The sequence below is a fragment of the Penicillium robsamsonii genome (genome assembly GCF_028829455.1).
Source record: "Penicillium robsamsonii strain IBT 29466 chromosome Unknown utg000005l_segment0_segment0, whole genome shotgun sequence".
In the NCBI taxonomy this organism is placed as follows: Eukaryota; Fungi; Ascomycota; class Eurotiomycetes; order Eurotiales; family Aspergillaceae; genus Penicillium; species Penicillium robsamsonii.
In genome coordinates this window covers 3,588,301-3,604,253 of record NW_026643223.1, presented here as the reverse complement: position 1 = coordinate 3,604,253, position 15,953 = coordinate 3,588,301, and the positions used below count along the sequence as shown (strand labels likewise).

The 15,953-nt window shown below is 53.7% G+C and overlaps 6 protein-coding genes across 6 annotated transcripts; 4 read left to right on the top strand and 2 right to left on the bottom strand.

The window, feature by feature from the left end:
• Positions 1–128: 128 nt before the first annotated feature.
• On the top strand, positions 129–1,000 carry N7447_009393 (class I SAM-dependent methyltransferase; the record flags this gene model as incomplete). The annotated part of the gene is made up of 2 exons (XM_057233655.1): positions 129–251; positions 305–1,000. The coding sequence occupies 2 exons, from the start codon at positions 129–131 to the stop codon at positions 998–1,000; spliced, it is 819 nt and encodes a 272-aa protein (XP_057083197.1).
• Positions 1,001–1,166: 166 nt separating this feature from the next.
• N7447_009392 (alpha/beta hydrolase) lies at positions 1,167–1,988 on the bottom strand (the record flags this gene model as incomplete). Its single annotated transcript, XM_057233654.1, has 2 exons — positions 1,167–1,517; positions 1,578–1,988. 2 exons carry the CDS (start codon positions 1,986–1,988, stop codon positions 1,167–1,169), a joined length of 762 nt encoding a protein of 253 aa, XP_057083196.1.
• A 385-nt stretch (positions 1,989–2,373) lies between these two features.
• N7447_009391 (putative integral membrane protein) lies at positions 2,374–3,673 on the top strand (the record flags this gene model as incomplete). The annotated part of the gene is made up of 5 exons (XM_057233653.1): positions 2,374–2,553; positions 2,649–2,906; positions 2,965–3,206; positions 3,259–3,392; positions 3,447–3,673. 5 exons carry the CDS (start codon positions 2,374–2,376, stop codon positions 3,671–3,673), a joined length of 1,041 nt encoding a protein of 346 aa, XP_057083195.1.
• A 519-nt stretch (positions 3,674–4,192) lies between these two features.
• Positions 4,193–5,856, top strand: N7447_009390 (uncharacterized protein; the record flags this gene model as incomplete). Its single annotated transcript, XM_057233652.1, has 3 exons — positions 4,193–4,525; positions 4,582–4,640; positions 4,695–5,856. The coding sequence occupies 3 exons, from the start codon at positions 4,193–4,195 to the stop codon at positions 5,854–5,856; spliced, it is 1,554 nt and encodes a 517-aa protein (XP_057083194.1).
• Positions 5,857–6,936: 1,080 nt separating this feature from the next.
• On the bottom strand, positions 6,937–14,266 carry fma-PKS (polyketide synthase fmaB; the record flags this gene model as incomplete). Its single annotated transcript, XM_057233651.1, has 4 exons — positions 6,937–8,245; positions 8,304–8,641; positions 8,697–13,714; positions 13,771–14,266. The coding sequence occupies 4 exons, from the start codon at positions 14,264–14,266 to the stop codon at positions 6,937–6,939; spliced, it is 7,161 nt and encodes a 2,386-aa protein (XP_057083193.1).
• A 668-nt stretch (positions 14,267–14,934) lies between these two features.
• Positions 14,935–15,905, top strand: fma-AT (acetyltransferase fmaC; the record flags this gene model as incomplete). Its single annotated transcript, XM_057233650.1, has 2 exons — positions 14,935–15,048; positions 15,105–15,905. 2 exons carry the CDS (start codon positions 14,935–14,937, stop codon positions 15,903–15,905), a joined length of 915 nt encoding a protein of 304 aa, XP_057083192.1.
• Positions 15,906–15,953: the final 48 nt, after the last annotated feature.

The window sequence follows — 15,953 nt, the reverse complement described above, 5'->3', positions numbered from 1 at the left end:
AGGTAAGTAGATGCGCTGTGCACCGTTGAATGATCCGCCGAATAACAAGATCATCCATTCCACCCAGCATAGATCGCAGGAACTAGAAACGGCGACTCTTCTCTCTGTTTACGTTTAAGCTATCCGCGATGGATACCTCGGCGTGGTTCCAGCCAGAGATCGGGCCCCGCCTGAAACCAAGCATCGAGTTCGTCTTTCGCCAATGGAGCGGGCTGACCGATGAGGAATTAACATCCCATCTACATCAAATCGTAAGCCCCAACACTTCATAATTACACCATACACTAAAGATGAATATCTGTAGCGCGATCAGGCATGGCCACTAGGAAAATACCCGTGCATCGGTCTCTGGATGTTCTTGCTGCCAGGAATCGCAGCCTTTCCTCAATTTCCCACCATCCTTGAAACCGCTCAACGGCCTCAGGCAGCCATTCTCGATCTGGGATGCGGACTCGGCCAAGACTTACGGTTACTGGCCGCCCATGGCGTTCCCACGGAGCACATGTGGGCACTGGACATCGAGGCCCACCTGTGGGGACTGGGCTATCAACTCTTTCGTGACGAGGGGCGCATGAAGGCCACGTTCATCAACGCCGACTTTCAGAAAGCATGTGTTGGGGAGGATGACCGTTTTTCTGCATTGAGGGGCAAGGTGGACCTAGTGCTGGCATCGCAGTTCCTGCATCTGTTCGACTGGGACGGACAGATAGCAGCGAGTAAGAAGATCGTCGGCCTATCTAAGCCAGGGACCATAATAGCGGGGTTCCAGCAGGGGCGGGAACAAGCACGGGCCTACATTCGGCCCTGGGGAATGATGTTTTACCACAATCGGGAATCATTTCTGCACATGTGGGATATAGTGCAACAACAGACTGAGACACGGTGGACGATCGAAATTAGCGTGGTCGCATTGCAAGATTGGGGGATGCAGGACACGGATTTGGAATGGATGCCCGAGGATCGGATGGGGATCAATTTTGTAATTACGCGAGAGTCGTGAGCGTTCTAACGAGGTTGATAATTGATATACACAGGCGGGGCAATCTAGAAAAGTTCACATGGTTGTGGGATTTGTCGTTGAAGCCCAGTGGCCTCGGTGATCTGCACAGAACGCCGCTAGCAGCTGTAACGTTTCATCTTCTCAAAGTTAAAGTTCTAGTTTCCCTTTATAGGAATTGGTCAATGATCTCCCGGATCAGTCCCACTGTCTCGTCGATCCGATTAAGGAACGGCGCGCAGTGACTGGACGCGATTTCCTTGACGATCCACGCCTTCTCTGTGGCGGCCATCATCCCGGATTGCGCCTCCTTTGGCACCGCAACATCCTCAGTGGTTACGATAAAGGCTAAGCGGTCGTTGAACGCCTCGTCCGCCCAGGCCGGATGGGGCTGGGGCGAAGTGAAAGCCAAATTCGAATGCGGCTTGATTGATTTGATCAAGGACTTGGCCAAGTCTGCATCGACATCGGCAGCAAAGTTGCCAATAGGGTCATCCACGATATTGACATTCGCAGAGGGCTACAGCAGGTCAGCAAGTTGATCGAAACTCATATAGTGCGGGTGAAATTGTCCTCGTACCTGATCGAGCAAGATCCAGGGGGGCAGTTCCCCGCCCTGGAGACCGGCACAACTGAGACCTTCTGCCACGACGAAGGCGCCAAGGAATAGTAGTCCAATCACGCCACCAGTTTTGCCCTCTTGCGTCCGCTGCGATTTGGCTAGGCCGCTAGCTGCCGCAGAGCCAGGCATGCCGCCATAGGAGTGCATAAAAACCAGAACATCTTTGCCTTCATCCTCCACTAGGGACTGGAGGATGCCGGAAACGACATCAGTGTCGGCCTGGCAATTGGCGACGAGCGGATCTTTGGGGTTTAATGAGGGGTAGCCCGCATAGTGGACATCGTAGCTAGCGACCGTGAGAGCATGGATAAATGGATGGTAGAAAGCCGGAGTAACCCAGGCACCAGGAACAACGAGGATAGTGGTCATTGTGTGATATGTTGTGTCTACCAGGAAAGGACTGCAGCAAACGGCGGATAACGCCCTAATATACTCCCTACACTAGACTCCACAAGTACACAGCTACCCACGCTACGCAACACATTAAGGGTATCTCATTTCCACCTACAGGGGTTCGCCCAACTTGTCTGCATTTTCCGGTTTAGTCGAGTAAAACCCTAATTTAATTACCAATTCACAAGCATGCGTAGTATTTGGGACCGGAAAGTAAATACTACCCATGGGGACGATCGCCAGTTCCAAGGACAGATACGCAGATACGGGATATTAACAATGCGCTGCCGAGATTTATTTGTTATACTGCTGTCAATTGCCCCTGAGTCCTCAGTCTGTTCTTCTGTCTGTCACTGCCATCATGGATCTCACCCCTCCGCCCGGTATAGATCTCACTGAGTCGCATCAGTCCGATCTGTACGCAAAATATTCAGCCACTTATGGTCTAGCTGTCATTGCAGTGATACTGCGCTTGCTATGTCGACTAAAGGTTTCCAATACCAGCTTATGGTGGGATGACTATATCATGTGTGTTGCACTGGTACGGATTCCCACATTCCGCACTAGAGTCGCGTAGCTCTATAACTTATAGGGATCTTCGTCTTGCTTGACAAAGTACTGACTCGACTCAACTAGGTGTTTGCCACAGGCAACTTTATCGACATGATAATCTGGATTCACCGAGGTGTCGGGACACATATCTATCCCTTAGGACGGACTGGCGTCTCGCACTTTTATATTAACCTATTCGTCTGCGAGATCCTCTACACGCTGTCTCTCTGCTTCACCAAATACTCCATCTTACTACTATTCTGGCGCATTTTCAATCGCACCAACATTCGCATCCCGATATATATAATTGCATCTGTGGTCACAGGCTGGGGACTCGGTGTAGTACGGATTCCAAGCCCTGCTTATCTGCTAGCTTGCTATAAGCTTATGAGTTGCCCAGCTAATGGATATTCCACAGATCCTAACAACAGTCTTGCAATGTGTGCCCATTCAAGGACTATGGGATTACTCCATCAAGTCCCATTGTGGTGTGAACATCAACCAATTTTTCATCGGCAATGCAGTCCCAAATATCATCACTGATTGGGCGCTGTTAATTCTTCCCATGCCGTATGTTTGGAAGATCCATCGAAATACTCCTCAAAAGGTCGCACTATGTGGAGCGTTTGCAATGGGAGGATTGTATGTATTATCCTTTCTGTGAGAGTCAATTCCGGTATGCTAATCAGCGCAGCATCTGCATCATCTCAATCATTCGACTAGTGGTAATGTTAGACTCATACAAAACACCGTCCGTCGACGTAACGTGGGTGTTCATCGGCCCCTCCACTTGGACGGCCGTGGAGACTAATATTGGCATTGTATCCGGTAAGAATACTTTCTTCATCTGTATGAATCCTATGATACTAACAAAATTCCAAGCTTGTCTACCCTCTCTCGGACCTCTAGTACGGTTAATCACTCGGAAAGCGGGTCGTAAGGAGACCACCGACGATGACACGCATAAGCTATCCAACTGGTATGGAGGCTCGTCGGCATCGGCGAAGAGCGGCGACCAGTCCTACCACGACTGTCAGACGGCTGGAATTGATGTGACAACAAGCGTGGAGGTTGAGAGTTACCGACGGCATAAGGATACCGTGTTTTAATTGTGATTGAAGTATACAACCCTGGTACTCAACGATGTGCTCCACCTGGTTCACAGGGGGCATTCAACCACTTCGAGCAAGGAATGTCCCACGTTAGCGGTAAATGAATGGACAGTTACCAATGCATCTAAACCACTAGGATTTAGTGCTATGCCTGAACTTTTGAAGGCTTCAAAAGCTGTGCTAGAAGCTACCAAAGGCAAGGGTTCCACCCACTCAGACATCCTCTAGACAATGCTTCACCAACACGCTTCCTATTTCGGAAACGACATCTTGCTCTCCTCAGCCGAGATAAATTCTCTTCTTTGGGTCTGGGTGATTCACGTTCAATATGTTAATCATCACAACCTCTCACACCTGAATGCCGATTACGGGGGTTTGGAAAGTTCCGCCATGCAATGCCAAGTGAATTTCGTGATCGCCCCTCACGATGATGCAGGCGCGAACAGACTGTTGAAAAAGTCCCTAGACTTATTTAATGAAGAGCATACTCATCTTACCAGCACCAAGATAACAAACATGGAACATTTGTCCAAACCTGAACCTAGCCCGGGGTTCGATGAGAATCAACAACCTCCTCAGACAGGGCCGTTCAAGGTATTGGCGCGCTATATGCCCTACTTTCGCAACCCGCAACATGTCTTGGTTTTTAAGCTTGACTGCCTGTTGTTGACATGGACTTTTATTGCTGGAATTTTGAAAGAAATGGATCAAAGTGCGACTGCTCAAGCTTACGTTTCTGGGATGAAAGAATCTTTGAATTTATATGGAAATGAATTGATCAACTTCAATACATTTTTTTCTGTTGGATATGCTATCGGTTTGATTCCTGGTCAACTTATTCAGACTAAGGTGAGTAGTCTCGGAATTTTGACAAATAACCTCACAACTCTAATAACGATTTCAAGGTTCGTCCATCAATCTTTCTTCCATTCTGTGAAATATCATGGGGAATCCTGGTCACCTGGTAAGTAGACGGAGTTCAAATTATTATTCAACACATACTAATGACTTTGAATAGTATTGCCCAGGCACCAAACGCCAAAACAATATACGCATTGCGAGTTCTGCTTGGATTATTTTCAGCGGTCTTCTGGCCTACCGCTGTATCTATGATCTTCAACTGGTACACACCAGCGGAGTTGGCCAAAAGAATCGCCTTCTTCAACGTATCAGATGCGGCAGGTGGTATGTTCTTAAGCGCGCTCCAAGCCGCCCTTTATACCAATATGAATGGCGTGCATGGTATCACTGGATGGCAATGGCTATTCATTGTCTCTGGTACAGTAACTATTGGGCAAGGACTGCTCGGCCTCGTGATCATTCCAGACTCACCAGTTCTCACCCGTGCTATCTGGCTTACCGATGCAGAGAAACGCCTCGCACGAAAGCGTATGAATGACTTTGGCGCCAATACCTCAAACATGATTCCTACCAAGGTTGTTGTGCAGAAGTTGAGGAAACTCATCTCACATCCCGTGACATACTTCTTCTTGGCTGCTTTTGCCTTGCAAGCCTGGGCAAGCCGAGCAAATTCTTATTTCACGCTTTATATCAAAGCGCTCGAAGACTCGTCAGGAAACCTTCGTTTCAGTACATCCCAAGTCAATGTCATTCCTATGGGCGGCTATGCTCTCCAAATCCTCATCAATCTCGGTCTGAATGCGCTATCTGATTGGAAGCACTGGCGCTGGCAGATCAGTGTTGCGCCGGCCTTTTTACTCGGCATTGTGCTCAGTGTGTTGAGCGCCTGGCCCTCAGATTGGAGGGTCATTATCACCTTTTACTTCCTTACATACGCGACGAATGCAGGAAGCCCGTCACTTTTGGCTTGGATGGCTGAACTCCTCAGAAAGGAACCGGAAGCGCGTGCTATCATTGTTGCATTGACAGTGACAATTGTATACATTGGCCATGCCACAATCCCAATCCGCGTTTGGAGGACGAGTGACTCACCTCGTTATCCAATCGGATTTCCTCTCGCGACTGTCTTTATTTTCTCATCTATCATTGTTCAACTTGGTATGCTTTGGTGGGGACGACAAAACACCCAACTGGTTAGATACGGATATGACGTGCCGTCCAATGTTTCAGCTAGGTTGGATGAGGAGAGCTCTGAGATCACACAGCATCAAGTGGTGGTACAGCAAAAGGATTCAAAACATATGAATATGGAGGTATAAAGGGACCAAGACAAGTAGCATCTCAGAGGAACTTGCAATATATTCCTACCTGTCACCCCACTAAGTTGAGTAGTGGGATTTTGTTCGCACACATTTCAAATATGGTTTGTAGTTACAACATGATGTGACATTAAGCACGCGTCAGTACCACCCCTAAAGGGATGGTATATGTTCCCGCAAGCGGTCAGCCAAATTTCTCTTTTCTTATTTCCGTCGTGAGGTACATTTAGATCTCTCAATAGCCCACAAAGCCCATAGCCCAGCCTAACCCAACCCACCAAATGATCTGGGTCTTGGGCCCTACCTTCGGGCCTATGGGTGGGTCGTGGGCCCGGAATGCAAGCCCGCAAAGTCAATTCGGGCCCACTATGGGCCCCAAACAATATAAACATGCCAATTTATCGTAGCTGAATAATTAATGCATTTTTCTCTGGTTTTTTTTAGGTATTCAAACTACCATCTTAGCGATACATAAAGCTGTATAGAAACCTTCTTCTCGTAAGCTTATAAATCAACTCATAACTAAGATGTAAAATTAATTTTTATGAAGCTTTATTTTGTACTAGGGGTACTTACTTTTGTTAGGGAATGACATAGTAAGAAGAGGTACCATTAGTGCTACTATGACTAACACCTGGTTATAGACCCAATATATATATCTCTTCATAATAATATTCAGTAATCCTCCTAAGTGCGAATTCGTGGTCAAGTTAGATCTTTTTATGGTGATTTTATATGAAATTTTGCATGAAATCTAGAATCATAATGCTCAAATCAGGATAATATCTACTGAATTCCTACTTCTTACAATGATAATATGACGAAATTGAATGCGATTCTTTATCACTGCCGCTGCCTTCGGTCGACGAATGCTTTGGAGTGGACATGTCTGGTTTGCAGCGAGCACGGGATCGTGTACTGTGCGTCTTCGGCTCTATACAGAGCCCCATGCAACTACTACAACCTATGGGCGATTACGGCTGATTTGCCCAACTAAAGAGAGCTGAAGTATTCTTATCATTTTTATCATTCTTATTCCTATCATCTTCTAAGAGTGTAAAAAGACAAACCCGGCAACACCTAAGGATTGGGGATCTTCAAAATCACCTTCTCGCAAATCGACACCAACGATGGCGCATTGACAATCTCCAACGTGCTCAAATCCACACCCAGCTCGATGCGCAACCAATTGCGGAACTCCACCGCCGCCAGGGAGTCGATTCCATACGTGGACAGGGGACGCGCCACGTCCAATGCTTCCGGCAAGCGCAGACTCGTCATCAGGTACCGGTTCAGCACATCGACGGTGACTTCGAGGACGGCGGCTGGCTCGGCCTTGGAGCGTAAGAGAACGAAGATAGCTTGGATGTCTTTCGAGTCGGAAACCGTCTGGGTTTGCTGCCCGCTCTGTTGCAGATATAAGCCGGCGAAGCGCGCGTCACGGAGCAGGAATGAGTCTGCGGGCTGCGGGACTTGGATTCCAGTCACCAGGTTGGCGCTGCTGGTCTTGTTGATAGGGATGTTGTCCTGCTGCATAATGGAGAAGCCGAAGATCCGGCGCAGGAGTCGTTCGTTGATGGCGTGCCACAGCGCCGCGTCGTAGCGGTCCTGCAGATCGTCGCGCTCCGCCATATATCCGACATCCTGGATGACTCCCAGATTGATGGAACAGGCAACTAGGCCCAGTCGCTGTCGGTAGGAGGCAAAGGCATCCAGGAAGGTGTTCCCCGCCGCGTAGTTGGCTTGTCCTTTGCTTCCGCAGAGACCCGAGACGCTAGACAGCATGGTGAAGAAGTCTAGACTCAGGCCCTGCTCGAGCGCGACCTGGTGCAGATTCCATGTGCCGGCCACTTTGCACCCAAGTGCCGTGTGATAATCGTCCAGGCTCATGCCTGCAAAGGTGCGATCCCGGAGCACCATAGCACCCTGCACAATGCCCCCGATGGGAACCCGTGTGCCAGCAAATGCCGAGCGGACGTGGCTAAGGTTGGAGACGTCCCCGCGGAGCAGGTCGACCTGACAGCCCAGGGCGTGGAGGTCTCGGACAATCTTCTGGGACTGCTCGTCCTCGTGACCGCTCCGCGTTATTACCGCCAGATGCTTGGCCCCGTTCTGTGCCAGATAGATGGCCAGGCTGGAGCACAGTCCTCGGAGACCGCCCACAATCAGGTAGCTTTTGTCTGGAGATAACCTCATGCGTCGTGGGGCCGGACGCACGGGCACTTCTACCTTCGCATTAGGCCCGTCGCTGATGACCAGCTTGCCAATGTGCTTTCCGCTGCGCAACAGACGGAATGCCGCCGGGATGTCACGGAATGAGAAGATGTGCATCGGGGTGATGGGGCTGAGGTGGCCGCCCTGCATCAGAGTGAAAATTTCGGCCAACAGGCTGCAGTAGGTTAGTTTCACCTCCCCAGATGGACAAGGGCATCAGGAAATGAGCTTACCTCGCGATCGTGTCATCGGTGATCTCTTTATGCGACAGGTCCAGGGCTCGGAACGAGGCATTGCGGTTGAACGGCTCCATGGCAAGGCTGCTTCGGTCCAGGATATCCTTCTTGCCAATCTCGACCATGGTTCCGCCATCCGCAATGATACGCCACGACTCGTCCAGCAAGTCGCCGGTCAGCGAATTCAGGATCACATCCACGCCCTTGCCGCCCGTACAGGCCAGAATCTGCTCCGCGAAGGCCTTCGTGCGCGACGAGAAGATTCGTTCCTCGGGGATACCGAACTGGGCCTTCAGGAAGTCTCGCTTCTCCGAGGTTCCCGCGGTGGTGTAAACCTACGGCAGGGTTAGTGGTCTGTCAGTCTCATAGGGAAGAGAAAATCGGGCTTACCTCGGCACCCTTGTACTGGGAGAGCTGGATGGCCGAAAGGCCCACTCCTCCGGTGGCCGAGTGGATCAGCACGCGGTCCCCCTTCTTCAGATGTGCCAGCCGGTACAAACCATACATCGAGGTCATGAAGACGCAGGGTATCGTGGATGCTTCCTCGAAGCTCATGCTATCGGGAATGGGATACACTCGCTGGGTTGTGGTGATGATGCGGTTGGCAAACGATCCTTTCTGGAAGAAGGCCACCCGCTGGCCCAGCTTGAAGTCGGTTACATCTGGCGCCACGCGGGTGATGATGCCTGCTCCCTCTCCACCCAGCAGATGTTCATTATCAGGGACAATACCCACGGTGACAGCCACCTCTTTGAAGTTGACCCCGGACGCATAGATCTCGACTTCGACGCAGTTTGTCTCCAGGGGCAGCGGCGCGGAGCTCACCTCATTGTACCGCACGGCGTCGATATTGCCAATTCGCTCAGCCCTTAGTCGAATACAGTTGGGGGCTGCGTGGAGTTCCATCGTCTGCGCCGGCCGACCCGTGGCCTCTTCCTTCTGAGCCTCGTTGACTGTCGTGTCCGGTAGAACCCGACTGATGTGAACAATGCCGCCGCGCTCGACATACTCGCTGTCAATGTGCGTCCGAGGGCCTTCAGCCGCAGTCAGGATGCGCAGGCAGCGGTCAATGGCGCCCACCGTCGGATCCTTTGCTGTCGGGGACTCGACATCCAGGGAGATTAGCCGCAGCAGGGGCTCCTCGTTCCGGAGTACGCGGAGAAAGCCAATGATCGCCGCCTGGGTGGGCTGGGATACCTCCATCTGAGCTCCCGAGGTCACCCACAGCAGGTCGCATTGGTTCTGGACGAGGAGCTGCAGCATCGCCCATTGCCGGTCATCCAGCTTGGACATGACGGGCTGCTCCAACTCGTCTAGCACCAGCACTTTGCTCCGGGGCGGTACCTGCTCCGGCTCCCACACAGGAATGCTCTTCCACCCGCCCGTCTGGGACAGGGCCGTGTCGATGAGCCCACCCAGGGTGCTGTCGCTCTTCCGGAATTGAACTCGGTAGACCTCACGATGGTCTGCCTCTGCCTGGGGAGCGACCTGGACCAGAGTGACTACCCCAGCGGACCATACCTGGGCCCATTCAGACACCTGAACCGCCGCGTGAACGTCCAGCTGCGACCTTTTGTCCGCATGGACAATCAGTCCAAGCCCAGTCTCCGCCAGGCTATTGCGTAGGTTTGCTAGGGCCTGCCCCAACCACGCACCAGGCTGAGCGGGCAGCTTAAGGACCGCAAGGTCGAACTGCTGGCTCACTGCAACCTCAGCTGTGGCGAAGCTCGACACCGTGAATTCGGCGTTTTTTGCGGAGGCATAGGCGTTCTGTATGGCAACGGTCCGGTTGGCATCGCTGGACGCGAATTGGTACTGCGTGCAGGCAGCCCGTGTCACGGTGTCCGCCCTGTCCAGCCAGAGACTCCTAGCGGGTGCCTCCGAGTCCAGATCAACCTCCAAAACAGTCAATCCTGGACGTTTGTGCGCAATCGTATCAATCAGCCCCTGAGCCGCCTCTCCTTCTGCGCCGAGGCCAGCCACTAGCTGGTGGAACCCGGTTTCCGTGAGTAACGACACATCCGCGGCCCACTTCACCAGCCCGTACGAATGCGCTAGTTGGGTCTCCGGGCTGGAGTTGTCGAGCTCCGTGTACCGCAGGCCCTTCATCTCAAGCAGCAGGTTGCCATGCACCGGATGGAACACGGCCGTGGATGCCGAGTAGTTCTTCGTCACGTCGGCTCTCCCGACGCCGGTGAACTCGGACTTCGCGACAGCAAATGCCTCAACCGGAAGATCGGAGTTCCAGGGGATCACCAAACTGTCAATCGACAGGGGAACCAGGGCCGCATCGACGGCGCTTCGGTCGCCCTTCCAGGCGGACGACAGGACCGTCTGAAAGCATCCGTCTATGCAGGCTGGGTGAATTGGGTAGCTGGACTGCGGCCAAGCTGAGGCGGGCGCCTCCAGCGAGACGGTCGAGCGGCCAGACTGCTGACCGGCCTGATACTCCATGGAAAGATGCTTCTGGAACGAGGGTCCGAAGTTGAACCCGGCCTCCCGCATCGCCTTGTACCAGACACGGGCAGACACGGGCGTTTGCAGCGGTGCCAACGCCCCGACTGGGGCTGGGGTGTCCAGGAAATCCGTCTCGATGCGAATGAATCCCGAGGCATGGTTGTGGATGATGTCCTCCACGCGGGACGAGACCTTGTACTCATACCACGACTTGTTTGGTGTGAGGTTCAGGATAACCTTGGAGTCGTAGGAGCTATCCAAGACCAGGGCACGGAAGAACTTCATATCACGGAGGCGGAATCGGTACCGCGCTGGCACCCCGTCAGTCCACTCGGTTAGGCACATCGTCTGGTAGATTGCCTCCATGGCCATGGCAACATAGCCTGCACCGGGAAACACGACTTGATCCCCGATCCGGTGGTCCTTGAGCCACGGGTGGTCGTTGAGGCGCAGGGTATTTCTCCACGTGGGAGCCTGCCACGGGGTGCCGAGGATTTTGGTTCCGAGCAGATCATGTTTGAGAAAGGGCCGTGCGCGCCAGTCCTTACTCGCTGGGCTCTCGTGCCAGTACTTCTTGGAGTGATTCCACGCGTAATTGGGAAGGTCGACCAGGGTGCATGGCGGGTCCTGGACGCTGTACTCGTTCACCCGCGCCAGGTCAACGGTGCCACCGGCCATAAAGAGCCGTCCAGCAACGTGATACAACGCTTGCAGTGTCTCAGTGCCTCGCTGGGCGGCGGAAGTGTAGATGGGGGGCCCTTCAATGCTGGATGTAATGGCGTCGATGATCTGGGCCACCGGTCCTTTCAGTGCATTCGACGGGCCAAGTTCGACCAAGAAGTTGACTCCGTCTTTACCCCTCAACATCTCGGATGCTGCCTGGTCGAATCGGACCTGCGACACCATGTTATCCAACCAGTATGTCGCATCGACAGGATGCTCCAGCGGCGCGCCGGTCACTGAGGAGAACATGACCGTATCTGTGCTCTTCGTCTGTGATGCCTCGACGCCATGAGCGTTCAGCATCTCTAGGTACCTCTTGCCGATGCTGCTCATGTACTTGGAATGATAGGCATAGTTGACCTGCAGCAGACGGGCAAAGTGATTCTCCGCCTGCAGCCGATCTCGCAACCGTTCCAGGGCAGCCACCGTCCCCGAGACGGTGAGACTGCGCGGGCTGTTGAAGCAGGCAATCTGGACCAGGTCATCGTCGGAATCGATGAAGGCCTCAATCTGATGAGCGCTGACGCCAACCGCGAGCATACCGACTGCCTGCTGAGGGCGCAGCTGCTTCCCCGCCTGGCCACGGAAGAAGGCGACCTTGATGGCTGTCTCGGACGTCAGATAGCCGGCCGCTACTGCCGCCGCAATCTCCCCCGAAGAGTGGCCCACGACCCGCGCCGGTCGGATGCCCCACTGCGATAGGACGGCTAGCAGAGACAGCTGCAGTGCCGTGACCAGCGGCTGGGAGAACTCCGGCTTGCGGAGGTGCGCTGAATCGCGGTCCTCGGTTAATTCTGATACCAAGGACCAGGAGGGCGGGTCCGGGAGAGACTGCAGAACGGTGTCCAGACTCTCGACGACGCTGCGTGCGAGGGGGAAGGCCTCCAGGAGCTGTTTTCCCATCCCCGGCCACTGAGCGCCTTGCCCGGTGAAGATGAAGCCGATGCGGAGGTCGCGCCCCAAGGGTTTCGCCAGTTGGAACGCGTCCGATGTGATCTGAGTGTCCGTCTGCAGACTGTAGGCACGGTGATAGAGTTTGCTTCGACGCTCGGAGAGGGTGAAAGCCAGATCCTCCAACTCAACCTGAACGCCCGGGTTGAGGATATGCGAAGACAAGCGCTTGATGGAGGCCTTGAGGGAATTTTCATCCTCGGCGGACAGCACGATCACTGTCGGCTTGGTGAGCGATGGGGTCAAGACCCCCGAGTCTTCAATGGAGTCTTCATCGTCGCTATCGTCGAAGAAACCCTCGCTGATGCCCTCCCTGTTGGCAAAGGTGGACTTGTATTTGGGGACGCGGTCGCGGAGGAGGTACTCGGGCGCCTCGATAATTGCGTGGCCATTAGCTCCGCCAAACCCGAAGGAATTGATGCTCGCGCGCTTCTTCGTGCTGACGGGCCAGGCCAGAGCATTGCGCGACGCGCGCACCCGGTTCTTCTCGAAGTCGATCTTGGGATTGGGCGTGATGAAGGTGGCGGTCCCGGGGATGATGCCCTTCTCGACGGCGAGCACTGCCTTAATCAGGCCTGAAAGCCCAGCTGCGGCCTCAGAGTGCCCGATGTTGCTCTTGACGGACCCGATGATGAGCGGATGAGCGGCGGACTTGCTCTCCGCAAATACCGATGCCGCGCCCTCCACCTCAATCGGGTCGCCGACCAGCGTGCCCGTCCCGTGGCACTCGAGATAGCCGGTCTGCGAGAACTCGGCCTCTGGGATGCCCGCGTTGGCGTAGGCCATACGGATGGCGGCCGCCTGGGCCTTGTCGTTCGGCATGGCGATACCGGGGGTCCTCCCCGCACTATTGGTGGCTGTACCGCGGATGATCGCCCGGATCGGGTCCCTGTCCCGAACCGCATCGTCCAGGCGTTTGAGGAAGACGGCGTTGATAGCCTCCGCTGCCACGTACCCGTCGGCGTTGGCATCGAATGTGTGGCATTTTCCCGTAGCGGAGGCAGTGGGACGCATGGCGCCCATGTCTTCGTTTCTCTCGGGGCTCAGATACATGTTCACACCCCCGACGAGGATGCCGTCGCACTGGTTGGCGGAGAGGTAGAGACAGGCCATGTCCAGGGCGATAAGGGTGCTCGAGCATGCCGTGTCGATGGTCATACTCGGGCCGTGGACGTTGAGGTAGTGGCTGATGCGGTTACTGAGCAGTGCACGACCGGTGCCCATCGTGGGGGACTCGGTGCGATCCTCGGGATCCCGACAGGTCATGTCGTGGTAGTCTTCAGGCTGGTCAGTCATGCCGCCTTAACTTAGCATACGGGGATGGATCACTCACCCACGGCACTCGCTCCCACCAGGCATCCAATTCGCTTGCCCCCCAGGCTCTCCACGGGGATACCGGCATTTTCCAGGCACTCATACGCCACCTCCATGAGAACCCGCTGCTGGGGATCCATCGAGCTAGCGTCCATGTGGTTGATGTTGAAGAACTGGGCGTCGAAGTCGGCCGGGTCGACATCCTCTAGGAACATGGCACCGGGCGTCTTCATGGTAAATGGTTTCTTGGACCCATCATAATGCCCATCCAGGTTAAATCGGGTGCTGGGCGGCTTCGTCTCAGCCACACCCCCGCGGGCCATGAGGTCCCAGAGATCTTTGGGAGTGTGAACATGCCCTGGTAGACGACAGGCCAGGCCCACAATGGCTACGGGGGATTGGGACACCCCAGTGGGTGCAGTCTCTCCAGCCGCATGGCCGTTGGTGTGCCCGTTAGTCTGGCTATCGGATGGCACAGACGAGAGCAGCTGGCTCCCGGATCCTGAGTCTATCATTCTATTGGATTGAACATAAAATGCAAGGTCAGTCTATGTTGCTCGAACGTTTATGAAGAGCTCTACTACGCAGAATGTCAGCCGCACCTTATATATAGGTGCGACAGCTGATATAAAGAAGCATTGGTATCTACGACGGACAAACCTACAATCCCGATATATTTTCACCACATTATTCTCTGGTTCTCTAGACTATTGCGTTATCAAGATCCCTGCTCCCCAAGGTTGCAGATATGAGACGGAGTCGAAGTCCAAGTGATTACCCGATCTCGCATCGCCTTGCCCAGCCAGAGCCCGATGCACCACGGCACAGAAGGGGAAGCAACATAAGCAACATAAGCAAAATAAGCAACATAATATACATATAAAAATCATCCGCTTTATCTAATAAACTAATAGGTCATCAAAATGACTAGTGATTACATCCTGCAGCACCAGTGCTACATTGTCACTTTTGGTGCAATAGCCCTGTCAGCAAGACTATACTAGCGGAATGCAAGGTCAGCTTGTAGATATCGCAGAGATTAACCAATTTCCGACGGTTGGGAGCTAGGATGACATGACGGCCTTAGAAGCACCTTGTGCAGGATACCAGGGGAACAGCTGATAATAGACAGACACCTCATCATTTCTGCTCGGAGAAATCCATTGAACCCTCATTCCAGACTATGTCGCAGCGCGAACAAGTCGAATTCAAGGCCCTGGACGGAGTCACCCTCCGGGGCCACTTCTACCCAGCCTCGTCGCCCGGAAAGAGCTCAGCAGTGATCATGACTCCCGGCGTGAGAACCCCATCTTGTCTACCGACAGTTCGTCTCTCCCTGACCAGATGATGTAGTTCAATACCACCCGAGATGTCTTCCTCCCCAACATTGCGCACTCGTTCCAAAGCAGCGGTATCTCATGTCTGGTCTACGATCCGCGGACTATTGGGTCCAGCGATGGCCAGCCACGCAACAACATCAACCCGTCCCTGCAAGTCTCCGACTACCATGACGCCCTCACATTCCTCAAGTCTGATCCCCGTATCGACCCCCAGAAAATCATCTACTGGGGCTTCTCGTTCGCCGGAGCCATTGCCCTATGTGCCGCGGCGCTGGACAAACGCGCCAAAGCGGTGATTGCCGTCAATCCGCTCACGGTCTGGGATCTGCCGGCGAACAAGCAGGCCAAGGTCCTGGTCAAGGCAATGCAGGATCGCGAGTCGCAGGTGGCGGGCAACGAAGCCTTTCGGCTCCCGATGCTGACGAAGACCGGAGAGAATCCGGCGGGGTTTGGCGCGGGTGGCGTTGGGGAAGAGGAGGTCAAGTTGGTGAGGGAGGCCAAAGAAAAGATTGTCGGGTTTGAAGATACTACGACTTTACAGACCTACTATCATATCGTGAGTTGGAGTCCGTTTGAGGTGGTGCGGTTGATGGGGAAGACTGCGGTACTCCTCATCAGTGCGGCGGAGGATCGTATCTCGCCGGTCGAGCGGCAAAAGAAGGCGTATCTGGAAGCTTTGCAGGGAGACGGTGGAAGACATGGGACGAGGGATATACTTGTCGTCGAGGGGAGAGGGCACATGGACATCTTGGATGGCGAGAGTTTGGCAGCGGCGATGGAGAAGCAGGTTGAGTTTGTACAGAAGGTGATTTGATTGAACCCAAAGGTGTTTACGTTAGGAATGATAGATTCTTAATTAAAC